This window comes from Dermacentor albipictus, chromosome 1, assembly GCF_038994185.2.
Source record: "Dermacentor albipictus isolate Rhodes 1998 colony chromosome 1, USDA_Dalb.pri_finalv2, whole genome shotgun sequence".
Taxonomy (NCBI): Eukaryota; Metazoa; Arthropoda; class Arachnida; order Ixodida; family Ixodidae; genus Dermacentor; species Dermacentor albipictus.
In genome coordinates, this window is record NC_091821.1 from 510,238,888 (window position 1) to 510,260,566 (window position 21,679).

Below are 21,679 nucleotides of genomic sequence, written 5' to 3' on the forward strand. Positions count from 1 at the left end.
GTTCTTGATAGATGTCAGGCCTAAATGCCTCGCCCAATATTTGGGGCATTTCGTTTCACTATGATCGACATTATAACTACATGAAGCGGTTTCTTTTTATTCCTTCGGATCGGGTAACTTCCAGGTCTTTTGCAACGTGCAATAGAGTTTCATATGATACACGAAGCCAAAGACTCTGAGTTCTTTCGCTGCAAGTGCCATGATTCTACTTGCGGTAGTGAAATTATTGCTACATGAGAAACAGAAATGCCTCGCAGAATACTCGGGGAATTTCGTTTCGCTATGGTTGGCACTGCAAGTACACGAAGCGGTTCCATCTCCTTGCTTCGTATCAGGTATCTCCCATAGCTTTTGTAGCGTGCAATAGAGGTTTCTTAATATACGTCCCCAAACATTCCGAGTTTCTCCTTTTAATGCAAATGCAATCATTCATACGTACAGTAGGGAAGTTCTTGCTTGATGTGAAACTTTAATGCCTCCCACAGTAGTCGAGGGCATTTCATTTCGGTAACATACACTGCAACTACACGAAGCGGTTTATGTTCCTTGCATTGCATCGGGTATCTACAAGTGCGTTCGCAACGTGCAATGCAGATCATTATTATGCACGTCGCCAAACTCTCGCATTTCCCGAGGGCTGCAATGTTGGCTTGTTGGTAATGCACCTTGAAGGGGTGTACGGTTGTGGGAATAAAAGACGGGGCAAAAGAAGACACACTGAAACACACACTGCGCTGTGTGTGTCCCAGTGTGTCTTCTTTTGTCCCGCCTTTTATTCCCGCTACCGTACACAAAAGAAGACACACTGGGACACACACAGCTCTGTGTGTGTCCCTGTGTGTCTTCTTTTGTCCTGTCTTTTAAACGCACTGCCGTACACCCCTTGAAGAAACTCTCTTAGTTCCTTTTTTCGCTGCAAGTGCAATGATTCCTACGTACCATGGTGAAGTTCATGCTAGATGTGAAGGTTGAACGCCTCACACCATACTCGCGGAAATTCCTTTCGCTATGGTCGTAACAGCAACTACATCAAGCGGTTTCTTTTCCTTGTTTTGGATCGGATATCTTCCAGAGCTGTCTAAGCGTGCGCTAGAGAATCTGATGACACATGTCCCCAAACCCTCTGAGTTCGTCGTTCCCCTGAAAGTGCGATGATTATTGCGTACGGTTGTGAATTTCTTGCTGGATGTGGAACTCAAATTACTCGCACAATACTCGCGCCATTTCGTTTCGCTATAATCGACATTACAACTACATGAAATGGTTTTTTTCCTTGCTTTGAATCGGGTATCTTCCCGAGCTTTTGAAGCCTGCAATACAGGTTCTCATGATACATGTCGCCAAACCATCGGAATTTGTTCTTTCGCTCCAAGTGCAATGATTACTATGTATTGCAGTGAACTTCTTGCTTGATGTGAAGCTTCAATGCCCGCCAGAGTATCCTGGGCATTTAGTTCCCTTATCAACAAAACTGGTACTGCAGGAAGCGGTTTATTTTCCTCGCGTCGCATCAGGTCTCTTCAAGAGCTTTTGCTGCCTGCAATACATGTTTTCATGATAGGCGTCGCCAAACTCTCGGAGTTCTTTCTTTTGCTGCAAGTGCAATTATTCCTACGTACGTTTGTGAAGCTTGTGCTAGATGTAAAACCTACGTCCCTCGCGCAATATTCGGTGATTTTCGTCGCGGTATGATCAACACTGCAACTGCACGAAGAGGTTTCTTTTCCTTGGTTCGGGTCGGGTATATTCCTGATTTTTTGCAACCTGCAATAGAGGTATTTAGGATATACGTCGAAAAATTATCCGAGTTAGCTCTTTCGCTGGAAGTGCAATGATTCCTGCGTACAGTAGTGAAGTTCGTGCTAGATGTAAGACTTAAATGCCTGCCACAATATTCGGGGCAATTTGTTTCGCTATGATCGACACAACTACACCAAACGGTTTCTTCTTTTTTTTGCTTGGGATCGGGTGACTTGCAGGGCTTTTGCAACGTGCAATAGAGGTTCTTTTGATATACAAAGCCGAAGTCTGTGAGCTCTTTTGCTGCAAGTGCCATGTTCCTACTTGCGGTAGTGAAATTATTGCTACATGAGAAACAGATATGCCTGGCAGAATACTCGGGGCATTTCGTTTGGCTATGGTCCACACTGCAAGTACACGAAGCGGTTCCTTTTCCTTCCTTCGTATAGGGTATCTCCCAGAGTTGTAGCGTGCAATAGAGGTTTTTTGATACGCGTCTCCAAACATTCCAAGCTCGTCCTTTTAATGCAAGATCGGTGATTCATACCTACGGTAGTGAAGTTCTTGATTGATGTGAAAGTTTCATGTCTCCCACAATAGTCGGAGGCATTTCATTTCGGTAACCTACACTGCAACTACACGAATCGGTTTATGTTCCTTGCGTCGCATCGGGTATCGGCAAGTGCTTTCGCAAAGTGCAATGCAGGTTATTATCATGCACCTTGCCGAACTGTCCGAGTTATTTTTTTTCAATGCAAGTGCAACGATTCCTACATACACTAGTGAAAATCTTGCTAGATGTAAGACTTAAATGCCTCGCACAATATTCGGGACATTTCGTTTCGCTATGATCGGCGTTGCAACTACACGAAGCGGTTTCTTTTCCTTGCTTGGCATAAGCTATCTCCTAGAGCTTTAGCTGCTGGAAATAGATGTTTTTATCGTACACATCGGTAAATATTCTGAGTTCGTTCTTTCGCTGCGCGTGCAACGATTACTACGTACCGTAGTGAAGTTCTTGCTAGATGTGAAGCCTTAATGCCCCACAGAATACTTGGGGCCTTTCGTTTCCTTATCAACCACACCGGAACTACACGAAGCGGTCTATTTTCCTTGCTTCGCATCGGGCATCTCCAGGGGCTTTTGCAACGTGCAATGCAGGTTATTAACATGCACTTCGCCAAACTCTCGGAGTTCCTTCTTTCGCTGCAAGTGCAACGATTCCTACGTACGGTGGTGAAGTTTGTGGTAGATGCGAACTAAATGCCTCGCACAATACTCGCTGAAATTCTTTTCGCTATTACCGACACTGCAACTACACGAAGCGGTTTTTCTTCCTTGCTTTGCATCGGGTGTCCCCCAGAGCTGTTTCAGCGTGCGCTAGAGGTTCCCATGATGCATGTCGCTAAACTCTCGAAATGGGTTCTTTCGCTGCAAATGAGATGATTCCTGCGTACGGTAGTGAAGGTTTTGCTAGATGCGAAGCAGAAATACCTCGCACAATCTTCGAGGCATTTTGATTCGCTATGATCGACACTGCAACTAGACGAAAACGTTTCTTTTCCTTCGTTTTCATCAATTATCTCCCCGAGCTGTTGCAGGGTGCATTTGAGTTTCTTAGGATACACGACGGGAAACTTTCGGAGTTCATTCTTTCGCTGAAAGTGCAAGGATTCATGCGTACGGTAGTGAAGTTCTTGCTAGATGTGAAGCAGAAATGGGTCACAGAATACTCGGGCATTTCCTTTCGCTATAATCGGCACTAGAACTACACGAAGCTGTTTCTTTTCCTTCCTTGGCATCGGTTATCACCAATAGCTCTTGCTCCCTGCAGAAGAGGTTTTTATGATACGCGTCGCAAGCTATCTGAGTTATTTTTTTTTTGTTGCGAGTCCAAAAATTTCTGCATACGGTAGTGAAGTTTTCGCTAAATGTGAAACAGAAATGCCTCGCGCAATATTTCGAGCATTTCGTTTCGCTATGATCGGCACTGCAATACAAGAAGCCGTTTCCTTTCCTTCGTTTTCATCGGGTATCTTCCAGAGCTGCTGCAGCGTGCAATAGAGGTTGTTATGATACCCGTCGCCAAACCGTCCGAGTTGGTTGTTTCGCTGCAAGTGCGATGATTCCTACGTACGGCAGTGAATCTTTTGCTAGATGTGGAACTCGCATGCCTCGCACAACACTCGGGGCATTTCGTTTCGCTATGATCGACTCTTAAAAAGCACGAAGCGGTTTCTTTCCCTTGCTTAGCATCGGGTATCTAACAGAGATTCTCGAGCGCTCATTGGACGTTTTTATGACACAGGTCGCGAAACCTTCAGAGTTCGTTCATCTGCTGCATGTGTAATTATTTCTACGTACGGTGGTGAAGTTCTTTCTAGATATGAAACTTAAATGCCTCCCACAATACTCGGGGGCATCCCGTTCGGGTATCACCCACACTTCAAATAGACTGAGCGGTTTATTTCGCTCGCTTCGCATCGGGTATCTCCAAGGGATTTTGCAACGTGCAATGCAGGTTAATAACATGCACTTTGCCAAACTGTCAGAGTTCATTTTTTCGCTGCAAGTGCAATGATTCCTACGTACGGTGGTGAAGTTCATGCTCGATGTGAAGGTTTATTGCCTCACACGACACTTGCGGGGATTTCTTATCGCTATGATGGTATCTGCAGCTTCCTGAAGCGGTTTCTCTTATTGCTTCGGATTGGGTATCTTCCAGAACTGTGTCAGTCTGCAATAGAGGTTCTGATGATGTACGTCGCCAAACTCTCGGAATTCATTCTTTCGCTGCGAGTGCAACGATTCCTGAGTGTGGTAGTGAAGTTCTTGCTAAGTGGGAAACAGAAACTCCTCACACAATATAAGGGGATATTCGTTCCGCTATAATCGACACTGCAAACACAAGAATCAGTTTCTTTTCCTTGCTTCGGATTGGGTATCTTCCCGATCTATTTAGGTGCAATAGAGGTTCTCATGATACACGTCGTCAAACTCGCGCAATTGGTTCTTTCACTGCAAGTGCAATGATCACGGAACCCATTGTCGTTTCGTCGCACGTGTGACCCTCTAATCCTGCTGCATAAAATCGTACATCGATCCACTAACATTGAAGTGCCTATCTCGCTAATCACACCTACTGCGCGAGTAACCCCACGTACTCACCCAATAAACATGGATCTCTTCGTTCCAGTATTAGATTGTTATAAGTTTTCTGTTTTTCCATACACTGTTGAATTACGGAATAACTTTGGTTCTCTGTTTGTATTGCCGACTAATCAATTTCAGAAAGAAATGCCTAACCATATTGGTTGTCATTTTATGTTCAGATGTTATGTAACCCACCTCTGCTATGTCTCTAAATGAGATAACAGTATTTGTAAATAAATAAAATAAATAATAAATTCCTGCGTGCGGTAACGAAGTTCCTGTTAGATGCGAAACACAAATTTCTCGCATAATATACGGGGTAAATTGTTTCGCTGTTATCGAAGCTGCAACTACACGAAGCCATTTCTCTTCCTTCGTTTTCATTGGGTATATCTCAGAGCCCAATGAAATGACGAATGGACATTATTAATTACGACGGCTTGTCGTCTGTTACTTAAATTTTCTTTAACCCAGCTTATTACTTTTTCGTTAACATTATGCAACTTCATTTTATGTATGAGGCTCTTATGAGCCACACGGTCAAACGCTTTAGCAAAATCTATAAATGTGGCGTGAGTTTGTGGAAGTTCGTGAAGGTTAAGGCGAATGCCTGTAGTCAGTTCAAGAAGCTGGGATTTACATGACCGGCCTCGTTGAAAACCATACTGGTTTGCAAATAGAATGTGGTTGCTAGCCATACTGCGTGATTTGAGAAGATAAGACGTGTTCATGTAGTTCGCATACAACAGACGAAAGGGATATATGCCTATAGCTTGTTAGCTTGTTTTCGCCACAGGTTTTATATGTTGATATCACACGTGCCAATGTCCAGTTGTCTGGAATTTCGGCGGTGTCGAGAGATTGTCGAAACAATAGTGTAAGTAAAAGAGCAGAATGGTCCTTTGTCATTTTTAGTAGGTTATACAAATTCCGTCAGGGCCAGGACTAGAAAACGATGGCAATCGCTCAACAGCTTTCAGAATACCGTCACTTGTCACAGTTATACGTTCCATAAATAGAGAACTATCGAAAAACTGTGTTGACATATCTTGGGGCTTATTGCCATTAAATACACTACAAAATTATAAATTAAACCGATCAGCGAAATCGATGCCATCAATTGCAATTGTGAAAACAGGTAACTCTTTTGTGGGTGCGGAAGAAATGACCTTCCCAATTTTTTTTTGGGGGGGGGGATCTGTGTTTAGAAATGGCGAAATATCCTGGTTGAAGAACTTGTATTTGGCAGTCACAATATGTAATGTACATTCCTTAGAAAACGACAAATATCCTTAATTACCTTGAACAGATTTCACGCTTTTGGGAACAAACGTTTCTTTTCATTCAAATAACGCTTAAAGGGATACGGACACAAAAGCTGGTGGGTGATTTTTTGCGTGTGAAAAAAAGGGGAGCTCTTGAAAATGACGATTACAACAAGCTGCTTTGAAAAAGAAAGAACGAGAAACACATTTTGTTTTTTCGATTTTCTGTTGCGCCTTGCCTCCAAGCGGCTGCCCGCAGAAGTTGAAATTGACGTCATGACACCCTCGCGCGCGCGCGTGGCCCAGGCCAGCCACAAAGGCCGCAGTCTTTCCGGAGTGTCGGTCACTTGCAGGTTTTGTTTACCGCTATCGGCGATCTTCGCACGTGGTCCGTCTGAAACGTTATCCCCGTCGGCGCTCCATGCAGGCAGTGCGTTTTACATGTGTGTTCCCACGCTCGTCGATTGGCGTCGACGCATTCGTCGCGGTGGAAGGAAATGCCCAGACACTGCTGCGCCCAAGGCTGTTATAACAGCATCGTCGGTCGTGACTCGCCGTCACACACGTTTCCCAGAGACGAGAAGGTGCGTAAACTTTGGATAGGTGGCTGTCAGCCATCACGCCCAGCCTGGAAACCTAAAAAAATGACTTCAATTGCGCGGACCACTTCGTCGACGATGATTATGCGACAAGCCCGGCTCTGCTGAAAAGCCTCGGCATGCCGCTCAAAAGGCAACGCCTAAGGCCTGACGCTGTGCCCTCGGTCTTTTCACGAGAACGCAACGCAGTATGGATCAGCCGCGCGTTTGAAAAGAGGAGGCGAAAAGAGGTTGGTACCGTTTTCGTTCACTTGCAGCCTCCTTGTGTACTTGCTCATGACGAAGGCATAAATTACTATGCGTGGATGACTGAATACACAATTTCGTCACCTGTACATTCTACCTACGTGTTTTGTGCCCCGTTTTCATGTGCACTCTCATATTCCTATATTGCAGATCATTGATCAAACATTGCAAGAACAACCTACCACAGAAAAAGCCTGCCACACAGAAGCAGTTCGCATCCAAAGACCACAGTGTGATGCATGCTTGCGAAATGCATACACCTCCAATTGATCATGTTCCGTTTGAAGAAGTCACCCAAGCAGGTATATTTCATAATTCACGAGTAACAAACGTATTTCATATTTCTCAATGGAGCGTTTTATTTTTAAAAAGAGCGATTTTTTTTGCGTGGGTGTAGAGGGGAGAAAACAAAAATGCATGTCAAAATCTTCAGGTCATGTTGATAAAATTTTTTGCTTTGATGTGTGTTCATTAAATAGTTTTCTCAACTATTTCCATCTCTTGCAGTTTCCTGTGAACGCAGTGCAGAGGCCTGTACAAATAGCACGCAGAACAGTGAGTGTGAGGCACATCAGGAGAAATGCCCTGCAACGATTCTCCAGCAATTTGCAGCAGAACCTCATGCCGCCAATGAAAGACAAATTACAGCAAAACAACTTCTGGCTGATGCAGCTGTTCAGACATCATTAAACTGTAGCGACTGGGGTAGGTGTATCAGAGGAACCAATGTGCATCATTTTGTGACTGCTCTTTTGCAACTAGCCTCGTTATGCATAGAATATATACGTAACAGCTACCAGCATAAAATCTTTGCACTGTCATTACTAATCAACGCACCTAAAGTTCTTTTGACACATTGAGCCTGATGGTGCAGGCATGTCGTTTTCCGCAGCACTAGGAACAACCTGGACACAGACACTGAGTGCACCTCCGCGTCTGTTTTTTCTGTATCCGTGTATTTCCTGGTCTTTTGTTGGAAATATCATATCGGAGCAGCTTTGCTGTTGCTGCTAAATTATATTTTCGCTTATGCTATTTTTTTCTAGCAACACAGGTTAACGTCCACGGGGACCCACGTAGTATTTCAACTAGCTCCTTTGTACCACCACGGTCTTCGACACCATTGCCAGAATGGACGGATGCATCTGAAGAGGAAATAGATGAAAATGAAAACAGAAATCAAAATGATGCTTTCTACGTCCTTTCTGATGTCAGTTTGGATAAGTATGCATTAGACCATTATATAATATTGTGCAGTGCTCACACAGATCTTTGTTTTTTCAGAGGCAGTACTGATCACACAGCCGTGCCTCTTTATGAAGAGAGGAAGTTCATTGTTTTCAAGTCTAGTCTGGATGAACCGCTCTCGGTCTGCCCTCTGTGTGCACATCCATGCAGAGCGATTGACAAAACTGTGAAAGGCATATTATTGCAGGTGACACGCATATACATAAACCATCATGTCTCTACATGGGCAACACAGCCAATAATTAACTGGAAGGGAGCTGGTAGCTTGCTTCTTTCTGCAGCAGTATTTTTTCAGGTTGCAAAGTTTCGAAGTTTTTTAGGGCACTAAGGAGTGTGGGTGTTGCCTGCAGCAGGGACAAAACACACTTCAGAGTCCAAAATGCATTCCTCATTCCTGCAGTCACCAAGGTGCGTAGGCTCATCAAATTGGTTAGGTCATGTAACGAGCCTTACAGTGTATGCATTTAGATTCATGAACCGTACACGTTCCCCACTTCAAGGTCTGGACACACCACCAAAATGTACTTTTTGATGAAGCCATTGGCCGTCCGTTCCAGGTTGCTGGGGATGGTAAGGCAGATTCCCCTGGACATTCTGCCAAGTACGGCACATACTCTATTATGGACATAGAGCTGAACAAGGTGCTGCATATGGAAACTATCCAGGTAGTTATTATTGTTGTATGAGAGAGTGCGTATAGGAAAATCTTCAAGCTTGCTTAGGAGGTTATGGGTAAGCTAGTTGGTTGTACACAACCTTTGAAAAACAACAGCGCTGTCAATAAGACAGCGCTGTTGTTTCCCAAGGATCCTGCAAGCGTTCATGACTACATGCACATGTGCTTGGTTTAATGATGATCATCTTCAGTCAAATGAAACCAAGGGCAGCAACCATATGGAGCTTGAAGGACTCAAGAGGACACTGCAAATATGCGAGGCTAATGGCCTCGAGATTCCAACTCTTGTGACTGACCGTCATTCTCAGATAAAAGCATTTACATCAAAGGAGACCTGCATAGGGCACAGCTTTGATTGCTGGCATGTTGCCAAGGGTGGGTTCTGCTTTAGTAAATTTTTTAGAAGCACAAGTACCAGTAGAATATCTGGGCTCTCAAATTTTTATCCATGATGCATCTGGTTATCTCTACTACTGTACAGTGCTCAAAAAGAAGCTGAGAGCAGCAGCGAAGCTCAAGAAGTTTCAGGAGCTGACTCTATGGATTCCTGCTGTCATCAACCACCTGTATTGGTGGGCTCTGTCAAGTGGGGCGCAACCTGAGCTAATTCTTGTGAAGTGGTGCTCCCTTGTCCGTCATGTCGTGGACATTCACGTACATGATGAAAGCCTTTATCCAAGGTGCGAGCATCAGCCATTGCCTAAGAAGTGGTGGCTGGAAGAAGGTATGTGGCTTTGAAATTTTGTTTTTTCAGTATTTTTGCATTATTTCGAATGCATTCCTTTAGGATTACTAGCGCACCAGAAACTGAAAACCATCATCCTAAACAAGGCTTTGCTGAAACACATTCCTCGACTATCCACGAGCACACAAACATTTGTTGAATGCTTTCACTGCACCATCACTCAGTTCTCACCGAAAAATACCCATTTTGGGTATTCAAGCATGGTAGCAAGTTAAAACATACTTTCTGCCTAAGCTGTTTAGGCGGACTGTTGTGATGTGAACGAATATCGTCCTGTGTTCTTTCAGAACACGCCTTGCCGCACTTCACTATTATGAAAATAGTGCAAGGCAGCAAGCAATCACTGACAATGGGACAAAGAGGTGGCTAGTGAAATACCCGAAGGCAAAAAAGGCTGCAGTTGTCCCACCAGTGAAAGAATCTTGCAGATACGGTACACGGTTTGCATGTTTTTGCAAACACATTACCATTTACTGTGCTTTCTTCCGGGCTATGTGAAAGAATGGCTGAAGTGTACTGTGGACCTGTGCCAGAATGCGAGCTCCTACAGGGAGGCATTGGCGCGTACAAATGTAAACGTGCCCCCTCCCCTTTCAGGCAACTTTGAACGGGCTGACAAAGAAGCTCTCGTGGCAGCACATACAAGGCACTTTAATATTTTACTAACGTAAGGCTACTTTCCTTTCATGTTTCATCTGGACTTGAAGCTTCTTGTGTAACTACAGAATTCCCTGTCTCGTGTTAAGGACTGCAGTAGTTCACTGAACAAGACATGTCATTCTGAGAAGATACCTCTGGGTGTTTATTCAGCAGAAACTGCCATCATGCATCCAGGTAGCCAGTGTAATGCCCTCCTGGCGTAGAGAACTCTTTCCTGATCCTGTGGACAGCACAGCTTGGCAAAACGGCCCGCTTACCTTGACCAAGCCACCTGTACACCCACCAAACAAACTGCCGGTAGGCAGTGTATAGGTATTGGCAGCAAAAAAAGAAACACACAACAATATAGATTAAGAAATTCACTGCGTGTTTTTATTACATGCCATGCACTGTTCATTTGGATTCATGTAACAAATAAAACGAGCCCTCGATTCATTCCCTCTGTCTCGTTCATACTATGCACCAATAGCACTAAATATATGCAGCGGTAACTGGGCTTCAGGATTTTTTCTGGCCTCTTAAGTAATTTCTTATTGTACTTAATCAAGGTGCGTTGTGCAAGGTAGTATGGGCAGTAATGCTTCAACTTGAGGTATTCCAGGTCGAGTATGTGCCTGTTGAGGCAATACGATTGAAAAAGCGGGTGCTTAGTGATGCATTCGTAAGTTTCAGCTGCGTTTGCCACCTTTTGCTGCTCTGTGCAACAGAACCTCTCTTTTTCTGTAGCCATATCGCCGCAGCAGTGACCGCAGGAGCAGCTGTTGAAAGAAGGAAAATGACCCTTTCAATTGCTGTGCAAGAACAGATATTCTCGGGTTGTGACAGAAATTGTTCACCCTGTGGATGCATGTTATTGTAACAAAACAAAATAGTCATGTTGCGTACACTTTCACTGTGCCTAATATCGAATGAAAGCATATGAGCACCGTTTTAATTTATAAAATATAGAAAACACAGCGAGTGAATGAACGCCAGACAATAGCATGCGTGTGTAGTAACTTAATATGCACAGCACATTTATCTACATTGCCTTTTCACCCGTTGCTTTTCAACTTTAATCAAAAATGGCTGGTTTTCATAGGTCTCTGCATGATCAAGCCTCGGATTTCATGACTTGATTGTTCGCGCAGCATTTCCTTAGTTTATGTTACAACCAAAGTTTTTCCTTTCTCTATGGCCGCATCATCGGTGTAGCTAAGTGATCTGGTCGACGGTTCCCTAAAGCAGCCACTCATCACAACGAGTTCAACCAGTAAATGACTTCTAATGGCGTGAATATGACAGTAGCCGCAAACGCAGGGCTATGAAACAGTTGAGAAATTCCACACATGCTGTGCCTCGTCACGCAAATACGAACTGCGTAGCGGTCGAAAGCTGACCGCGTAGGTAAGCACAAAGCGACGAGCTACGATGCTCTACGATTCAGCCGTAATAGCTGCCATTCTGCCTCAGCGTAGGTCACGAAACTAGGCGTTTTACATCCTACGTAACATTACTTTACAAACTGCTGCCGCTGCGCGTTAATTTTACTAGAAAGAAGGGCTTACCATGTTGCTAGCCCGGGCTACCTGACCGGCAGGTCTACGGCCGCCTGCTCCTCTTCGTCGCTTGACGCGGAAGGCTCGTAACCGTAAGCGGTTATATTTTTTGCCAAGCTGGAATGGTCCTCGTCTTCAGAGATGTACTCATCGCTGGTAGAGGCACCAGAACCCGAATCCATGCTCGCGATGACGGTGGCGGTTCGCCTCGAATGACCGCGGCCGGCCGGCTGGCTATCCGACGAGGGTGTCGTCCACGCCTTTCGACTCGCGTGGGGCGGGCGGCGTTGCGCACGCTCACAAAAATGCCAAAGATAAATCCACCCGCTGAAAAATGAGCTAAGTGACCACTTGTTTTCGCTGTACTCGCACACTGACGAGTCATTTTCAGCATTTTAGTAAAATTTTCAGATTTTGTGTCCGTACCCCTTTGATCTCTCGAGTAAGCCATGACTGGTCTGCTGTTTCATAGATCCATTTTTTAATGTATGTCTGCCGCAGTCTTAATTCATCATGAAAACGAATACACTTATTTTCCAACGAACAGTTTTCATACGTTTGCATTGATGACAGGTAAAATTAAAAAAAGCTCAGAGTTGAAGCCTTCGGTATCTGCTTTAGAATAATAATAAATCTTACTTTGTCGTGGTTTCTTCACGGTTTTCTTTTTAAAGGTACAATGTATGACACGATGGTCACTGATTTACTCTAGTACATCCACGGTAGCACGTTCGCGGTGTGTTGTTAGAAGCAGATCAAGAATAGCATTGTACCGCGTAGGGATTTGGATAAGTTGAGACAAGTGAACCTCTCCTAATAGGTCAACAAAATCTGCACAATCGCGGGTCTCGCGCGTACTAGGCGATGTTAAAGCTGACCACTCTATAGCTGGAAAATTAAAATCGCCGGCCGAAATTGTGGGAGAGGTATTATATTCGGATTGGGCGGAGCCCAATACAGACTGCAGTTCCTCAGAAAAATCTTGTAGAAAGTCAGGTGGCGTATAGCATGCTCCAATAGCTAAAGTTACAGCTGGTAAATAGCATGCAACCCAAATAGTTTCGAGAATGCGGTCAGTAGGAATGAGTTTGTCCTTTATATGCCTTCTTACGGCGCTTAAGACAGCGCATCTTTTTCTATCCACGTGGTGTTTACGACACACAGTGAATAAATTTAAGATTTGTAACTCAGAATTGGGAACTTCAGGAGTTAACCACGTTTGCGTTCCGATTATAACATCTGCATTACAAGCGTGAATGAAGGAAGTAAGCTGATCTTGTTTGTTAAGGATGCTACCAAAGTTGGCGGCAATTGTAGAAAATGTAAGTGTCCCACTCTCCTTCTTGGCGTGGCGACGGCGACAGGCTGCCTTTTGCTGGACCCATTCCACGACACTGCCCTCGGAATGCTGGTACCCATATACTTTCCTGCCTATCTTTAGCTTATCGAAACATAGCTTAAACCTTTCATCGGGTTGACAGTTCGCTCTAGCAAAGTCGTGAAGCTGTTTGCGCATGAATTGTATTCGAGGTGTGAAATCCTCATCTATCCAAACGTTTCATTTCAATTTGTTTAGCTTGTAGAGATTAGCCAGAATACTGCACTTTGTCTTGTAGTGTAAAAAACTTCTCTGTTACTGACCGGAACTGCTCTTGCCTGCGAGTTCCAATGCGAAGTGCACGTTCAATATCTGTTACCTCGGGGCCTAGGTCATTTCTGCAGAAGCCTTGAATGACAACTTGAGAAGCCTCGTAATCTTCTTTCTCTGCCTCGGGCAACCCTTTGAATATAATATTTTTTTCTGCGCTTGCGATTGTTGATGTCATCAACGAGTGGAAATATGTTAGGTTGAGAATACTGCCTATCAGAAAAGGATGAAAGATCGCTTTTGATGTCATCGACACCTTTTTCAACTTCGGATAACGCTGTGGCATTTCCCAAAGAATCGTCTAGCAAAGCTTGCACTTTCGAAAGGCATTTCTTAAGGTACGTTATACCTGATAAAATGTCCTTTATCTTACTGCTAAGTTCCTTTTGAAATTTTTCGCGCGCAGATTCGGCATCCCTTAGGGCATCAAGAACCTTGCATATCTTGTCAGGGCCGGGATTGGCTTCAATGTCACCGCAGCAGATTAGGAGATGAGCCGCAGAAAAGATAAGAACAATCAGTTGCCCTCTCGGGCACGATGTAGCAAAGAAATCAGCAGCTGCATGAAAACGAAGCCTTTCACTACAGCTGAACAGTAGTCGTTGGCTATGGCTACCTATCCGCACACGATATGTGACAATGTCAACACCCATACTGTGCACATGTAATCATAGGCACTGGGTTTAAGATTTGCGGCGTGCACTGTGGTACAGTATACAACGCTATGAACCTGCACTCACCTATAAAAGGCAGAAGAACGATGTTTAGCGCTTTTCACAAACGTCGCAAATACCAACGATGCGCAATGCACAGGATCCTTTTGTAGCTGATCGCCGCCAGCGGGTAGCGAATCAGGTATTACGGGAGCCAGAACTCGACGCAAGCGCCGTCCGTAGCGGTCACAGTAGGCTGCTGTGTCGATGCACCGTGGTTTACGATGCGCTGATCACAGCCGCAGTACGAAGCTCGTGGTCCGAGATCCCAAGAAGTTCAGCAGCGACGTCGACAGTATCGCTATAAAAGGCAGAATAACGATGTTTAGCGCTTTTCACAAACGCCGCAAATCCCCGAAACCTTTCGGAGTTCGTTCTCATGACACACGTCGCCAAACTCTCGGAAATTGTTCTTTCGCTGTCAGTGCACTGATTCCTGCGTACAGTGGTGAAGTTCTTGCTAGATGTGAAACAGAAATGCCTCGCACAATTCGGGGCATTTCGTTTCGCTATGATCGACACTGCAACTACACGAAGCATTTTTTTTTCTTCCTTTTCATCGGATATCTCCAAGAGCTGTCGCAGCGTGCAATAGAGGTTCCTATGGTGCACGTCACCAAATATGTGGAGTTCGATCTTTCACTGCAAGTGCAATTATTCATGCCTACGATAGTCAAGCTCTTGCCAGATGTGAAACTTAATATTTTCGCACAATACTCCAGACATTTTGTTTCGCTATGATCGACACTTGAACTTCAGGAAGCGTTTTCTTTTCCTTGCTTCGAATCGGGTATCTCCCACACCTTTCGCAGCGTAAAATTGAGGTTTTTATGATACACGTCGCAAAAGTCTTGGAGTGCGTTCTTTCGCTCCATGTGCAACGATTACTTCGTAAAGTAGTGAAGTTCTTGCAAGATGTGAAACCAAAATGCCTCACACAATACTCAGGGGCCTTTCGTTTCGCTATCACCCACACTGCAGCTACACGAAGCGGTTTCTTTTCCTTTCTTTGCATCGGGATATATCTCCAAGAGCTTTCGCGACGTGAAATGTAGGTTTTTATTATGCACGTTGCCAAATTCTCGGAGTTCCCTAATACGCTGCAATTGTAGCGATTCCTACGAACATGTGTGAAGTTCTTGCTAGATGTGAAACTTAAAGGCCTCGCAAAACACACGCTGCATTTCATTTGCCAATTATCGACACTGCAACTAGCCGAAGCGGTTTCTTTCCCTTGCTTCACATGAGGTACCTCCGAGAGATTTTCCAGCGTGCAATAGACATTTTTATGTATCACGTCGCCAAACTTTGAGAGTTAGTTCTTTGCCGCATGTGTAATGATTCCTACGTACAGTATCGGAGTTCTTTTTAGAGGTGGAACCTAAATTACTCGCACAATACTCGCGCAACATTGTTTCGCTATAATCGACATTGCAAGTGCATGAAACGGTTTCTGTTCCTTTCCTCGGATCGGGTATCTTCCCGAGCATTTGAAGCCTGCAATAGAGGTTCTCATGATAGAGGTCACCAAACTCTCGGAATTTGGTCTTTTGCTGCAAGTGAACTGATTCCTGCGTACGGTACTGAAGTTCTTTCTAGATATGAAACTTAAATGCCTCGCACAATGCTCGGGGCATTTAGTATTGCCATAATCGACATTTCAACTACATGAAGCGGTTTTTTTTCCTTTCTTTGAATCGGGTATCTGTAAGAGCTTGGGCGACGCGCAATGCAGGTTTTTATCATGCACGTCGCCGAATTCTCTGACTTCCCTATTTCGCTGGAAGTTCAATGATTCCTATGTACGGCTATGAAGTTCTTGCTAGATGTGAAATTAAATGCATCGCAGAATACTCGGGACATCTCGTTTCACTGTGAACGACACCGCAACTACACGAAGTGGTTTCTTTCCCTTGCTTCGGATCGGGTTTCCTCCAGAGCGGCGTCAGCGTGCGCTCTAAGTTCTTATGATACACGTCGCCAAACCCTCCGAGCTCGTTCTTTTCTGCAAGTGCGACGATTCCTGCGTGTGGCAGTGATGTTCCTGCTAGATGTGGAACATAAGTGCCTGGAACAACACCTCGGGGCATTTGGTTTCGGTATGATCGACACTGCAAAAACACGAAGCGGTTTTTTTCCCTTGCTTCGCATCGGCTGTCTCCCAGAGATTTTGCAGCATGCAATAGACATTTTTGTGATACATGTCGCCAAACTTTCAGGGCTCGTTCTTCTGCTGCATGTGTTATGATTCCTCCGTACAGCAGTGAAGTTCCTTCTAGTGATGAAACTTGAATGTCTCGCACAATTCTCGCACAATTTCATTTCGCTTTTATCAACACTGCAACTACATGGAAGAGCTTTTTTTCCTTGCTTTGGATCAGGTATCTTCCCGAGCTTTCGAAGCCTTTCGAAGCCTGTAATTCGTTCTTTTGCTTCAAGTGTAATTATTCCTGCGTACGGTGGTGAAGTTCTTGCTAGATGTGAAACAGAAATGGCTCACAGAATACTCGCGGCATTTCGTTTCGCTATGATTGAGATCTCAACTACACGAAGTGGTTTCTTTTTCTTGCTTTTCATTGGGTATCTCCCAGAACTGTTGCAGCGTCCAATTGAGGTTCTTATGGTACATGTCGCCAAACTTTCAAAGTTCCTGCTTTCGCTGCAAGTGCAATCATTCATGTGTACGGTAATGAATTTCTCACTAGATGTGAAACCTAAATTTCTCGCACAATACTGGGGGGAATTTTGTTTTCGCTATGATCGACACTGCAACTAAAGTAATTGTTTTCTTTTCCTTGCTTCGAATCGGGTATCTCCCAGAGCTTTCGCAGCGTCCAATTTAGGTTGTTATGATACACGTCGCCAAACTGTCGGAGTTCGTTCTTTCGCTGCAAGTGTAATGACATCACCGTACACAATGACTCCTAGGTAGGGTAACAAAGTTCTTGCTACTTAAGAAACTTAAACGCGTCGCACAACACTCGAGGCATTTCCTTTCGCTTTGGGTCACACTGCAGCTGCATGAAACGGTTCACGTGCCTTGCTTCGTGTTGGACCCTGCCGGTACTTTCACCACGTGCAATAGAGGCTTTATGATTAACCCAGGTATGCACGATGCCAACAGAGTTATGTACGAGATGATTAATCAACTTCACAGAGACACATTACACTGCTGAACTCTAATACCATCTGGGCATATGGGCCTCTTCTATCCTCGTGGAAACATCCTATTGTGATGCTTGTGTTGAAACAAGATAAACGTCCCGCCTCAGTAATGATCTATCGCGTAATAGACCTAACATGTTGCCCTTGCAAGTTGTTTGAAAATAATGATACACCGTCGCCTTCTTGGTCACCTTGAATCAAACAAGGTGCTTGATCCGTGCCAATGGAGATATAGAGAAAACCAGTGTACAACCGACAACTTCATGCTTGCAGAGGCCAATATTTGTGACGAGTTTGTCCGTAAACAGTTCTTATTCATTTTTCGTGACATGGAAAATGTCTACGACACCACTTGGCACTGTGGAACCCTCCGAGACCTGTCATAAACTGCTATCAGAGGTAGCATGCCGAAAGTTGTGAGAGGTTCCCCTCGAAACGTAGTTTCCGCTTAAAAATAGGGAACATGCTGTCGTGCTCATTTCTGCACAAAACAGGAATATCTCAGGGAGGCGTCCTCAGCTGTTAGCTTTTATTGTAAGATGAACACACTCCGTAATTTTCTTCGTTCACCCATTTTCTATTCTGTTTATGCGTACGGTGTACAGATAGGTTTTAAATACGGTAAGTCAGTGAGAAGAAATTAAGTCCAGCTTGGGCTAAAGAATGTATCCGAATAGGAAGCAAAACAAAGGTTCATGATCTATCCATCTGAATTCTTCGGTGTCCTTTTTTTTTAAGAGAAGCACCGCACCCTCATGCACTAGAGAATTTGAAGACCGCACATTCCTTTGCGGAAAGAACATGTATTCCTAGGTGTCATACTGGATTCAAACTAAGTTTCATCCCCAACAACCGATACCTCAAGGTACTAAGATGCCTGAAACTAATGAACATACTCAACATTTTCTCGAGCACAAACTGGGGCAGTAAATGACGGTGCTCATTGATTCTCTACAATTTTTTTTCAATATCGCTTACAGACTGCGGGGCTTTGGTTATCTACTTGCTACACCGAGTGTAACAAAACCCTGAACCTGTTAACGATTAGGCGTAGGTCTCGCCACCGCAGCTTTCAGAACTAGCCCGGTACATCGACTCTGTGTAGAATCCAATGAGTGGGCACACTACCAGTTTCATGTACTTACTGAAAGCACACCCTAACCATGGACACTCTTGTAACAAAACCGTAAACAATGTCACTTGTGCCACTCATTCCGGGAATAGTCCAGTAGAGGGAGAGCCTGTCTCGGTGCGATAAGATCCTCAGCAAAGCAATGGCTGCCCGACTTCCTGAAAGCCCTCTAATGGCATCAGCCAAGCTGGTGCCACCGTTGGTGCGGCACCTGCCAGATTGCAAAATGACTTTTCTTCCCGTTACGAAGAACTCCCTGGAAATATACATACACTTAATTTCCTAGAACTTCGGTCAAAATACGCACGCCCAGAATTCTACACTGATGCTTCGAAGACCCATGCCGGCGCTTCTTGTGCTGCAGTCGGCACATCCTTAAGGGAACCTGGCTGCTTGTACCCGGAAACAACCATATTCACGGCGGACGCCTACGCACAATTGTCAGCTCTAGGTTACGTGAGGGAACCAAAACTAGAAAAGGGAATAATATATACCAACTAGTGAAGCCTTGTGAATGGCTTCAGTCGTCTACGAAAGCGCGAAAATCCTGTCTTTATTAAACTTTATTCAACTGTCTGTGCTTTTTACGTATTTCATCAACATGTCTTAATATGCTGGGTACCTGGCCATGCAGGCATTTATTCATTTAACACAATCTCAGTCCTATTCAGGACAAAGATAGGAGTTGGTTATTACCAGCATACACAAAATGATTGTAAAATGATGTCATTTCCAGAAACACAGCAATGTGCGAAGAACATGTTAGGTAAACTCATACAGGTCATAATAGCAGTCTGTAAAATGAAGGTATATGCAGTCATGTCCATAGAAAGCAAAATGTATGAACTACATAATTTTCCGATGCTACCGCAACAATTGAATCAGCACAGTGGAGAACTCCTTACGGCTCTTTGCACATACAGTAAAAGCTCGTTAATTCGAACCGCAAGGGGAAGCCTCTTCAGTTCGAATTAACGAAAGTTCGAACTAACGAAAGTGAAGGAGAGCAACAGTACACTGCAATTTGGAAGCAGTAGGGCATGTCAGAAACTTGGCGTGTCAGAAAGTGATCAAGTCGAAGCTCTGGGTCCGACTGTGCCACACCACCGATGTCCACCGAAACGAACGTTAGCCGAGGCTTAACACCATCAGAATGAATCGCGATGGCCGATACCTCCTAAGCTGAAAACAGAGGTGCACAGCTGATGAAGACTGCCGAGACAAAGACGCTGAACATGTGAAGGCGGCGAAGGCCGTGATCCGTTGGTTCTTGATTGCAAGCGCAGCTGCGACATACTTGATTCGCTGTGTTTTGGCGCTTGCCGTGCCATCTCCGCACAACATTAGCAGCTCTACAAGATTTGCAAAGCCTCCGAGATTCGCAACGGGGTAGAAGTTTCGGAGGTTACGTAGAACGGAGAAGGGGCAGCCGCCGCTGCCTTCTGGCTGACCCCGCGTCGGTTAGATTTTTTTCCGATTTTGCCTTCTCTCGCCGTTCTCTCCGTTTCGGAGGCAATACAGCCTTGTGTGTAGGCAGTAGGCGCGTTTCTCTGGCCGTGTGCCAGGCGGGCGTAGTTCGAATTATTCGTGAGGGAACCTTCTCGCGTTGGAATTAACGAACTTTTTTATACATATACTTCTGTGGAGCTTGGCCGGACCAAATCATAAAGTTCGAATTATCCATAAATTCGAATTATTGAAGTTCGAATTAACGAGCTTTCACTGTATAATGTAATAGAGTAGGTTATTTCATTCAGTCTTTTGAAAATATTTTCTATCTTACGGGCACAAAATTTTTATTGCGTGTGATTCCCGAAGTGGAATATTTTATTCACTCTTCATTCTCAATGAGAACTAGATTATTATTGATGGAGTAGGAAAGGTTTATTTGTTTCTGTTTCCAGCTCACATGTAGAAGGGCAGAATCGCACCATTATAAAGCGGCGTGACTATCTTTTTTTGGCGAAAACGAGAACAAATGAATTGGAGAGCACCACTTTGCTCTTGTTCCAAGCCCGATACCAAATGGTCAACGTGTAGATCTCACCGTTCATATGCATGGCCTTTTGACGCATGAGCACATTATAAGCAACATGCTTCGTCTCAGTGGAAGCAAATTCTTCGTATATACTGTAATTACCATGGCCGTTTTGTAGACCTTGAAACAGCTCCATTGTTACAGCTCTACTTCCTTCTTCGAGCAGAAAGAATATATTATAACAAACTTTTGATCACCTTCATCAGCATCACCATCATCATCATCAGCCTAGTTACGCCCACTGCAGGGCAAAGGCCTCTCCCATACTTCTCCAACTACCCTGGTCATGCACTAATTGTGGCCATGTTGTCCCTGCAAACGTCTTAATGTCATCCGCCCACCTAACTTTCTGCCGCCCCCTGCAACGCTTCCCTTCCCTTGGAATCCAGTCCGTAACCCTTAGTGACCATCGGTTATCTTCCCTCTTCATTACATGTCCGGCCCATGCCCATTTCTTTTTCTTGACTTCAACTAAGATGTCGTTTACCCGCGTTTGTTGCCTCACCCAATCTGCTCTTTTCTTATCCCTTAACGTTACACCCATCATTCTTCTTTCCATAGCTCGTTGCGTCGTCCTCAATTTCAGCAGAACCCTTTTCGTAAGCCTCCAGGTTTCTGCCCCATATGTGAGTACTGGTAACACACAGCTGTTATACACTTTCCTTTTGAGGGATAGTGGCAACCTGCTGTTCATGATTTGAGAATGCCTGCCAAACGCACCCCAGTCCATTCTTATTCTTCTGGTTATTTCAGTCTCATGATCCGGATCCGTGGTCACTACCTGCCCTAAGTAGATGTATTCCCTCACCACTTCCAGTGCTTCGCTACCTATCGTAAACTGCTGTTCTATTCCGAGACTGTTAAACAATACTTTAGTTTGCAACAGATTAATTTTCAGACCCACCTTTCTGCTTTGCCTCTCCAGGTCAGTGAGCATGCATTGCAGTTGGTCTCCAGAGTTACTAAGCAAGGCAATAACATCAGCGAATCGCAAGTTGCTAAGGTATTCTCCATCAACTTTTATCCCCAATTCTTCCCACTCCAGGCGTCTGAATACCTCCTGTAAACATGCTGTAAATAGCAGTTAAGTTTGTTTGATGTTTTGTTCTTTTC

The 21,679-nt window shown here is 44.5% G+C and overlaps 2 protein-coding genes across 6 annotated transcripts in view; both read left to right on the top strand.

Moving 5' to 3' along the window:
- LOC135913372 (neprilysin-2-like) overlaps positions 1-21,679 on the top strand; it is a 472,005-nt gene that overhangs the window by 45,123 nt on the left and 405,203 nt on the right. The window contains exon 1 of one of the 5 annotated variants that reach the window (XM_070532611.1): positions 6,602-6,742. The exons of the other annotated variants lie outside the window; for them this stretch is intronic. Coding sequence (XP_070388712.1) covers positions 6,656-6,742 — 87 coding nt within the window. The 5' untranslated portion in view covers positions 6,602-6,655. Of the gene's footprint in view, positions 1-6,601; positions 6,743-21,679 lie in introns of those variants that run through there. 5 annotated transcript variants of the gene reach the window in all.
- Positions 8,857-10,170, top strand: LOC135913361 (uncharacterized). The gene is made up of 5 exons (XM_065445959.2): positions 8,857-8,916; positions 9,119-9,302; positions 9,409-9,651; positions 9,715-9,880; positions 9,957-10,170. Exons 1-5 carry the CDS (start codon positions 8,872-8,874, stop codon positions 10,168-10,170), a joined length of 852 nt encoding a protein of 283 aa, XP_065302031.2. The 5' UTR covers positions 8,857-8,871.

Excerpts from the sequence above, each read along its gene's own strand:
- LOC135913361 (XM_065445959.2), top strand. The coding sequence starts at position 8,872 with ATGGACATAGAGCTGAACAAGGTGCTGCATATGGAAACTATCCAG. Across the intron at positions 9,303-9,408 it reads TTGCTGGCATGTTGCCAAGG|TGCTCAAAAAGAAGCTGAGA; the intron begins GTGGGTTCTGCT and ends ACTACTGTACAG. Across the intron at positions 9,652-9,714 it reads GAAGTGGTGGCTGGAAGAAG|GATTACTAGCGCACCAGAAA; the intron begins GTATGTGGCTTT and ends GCATTCCTTTAG.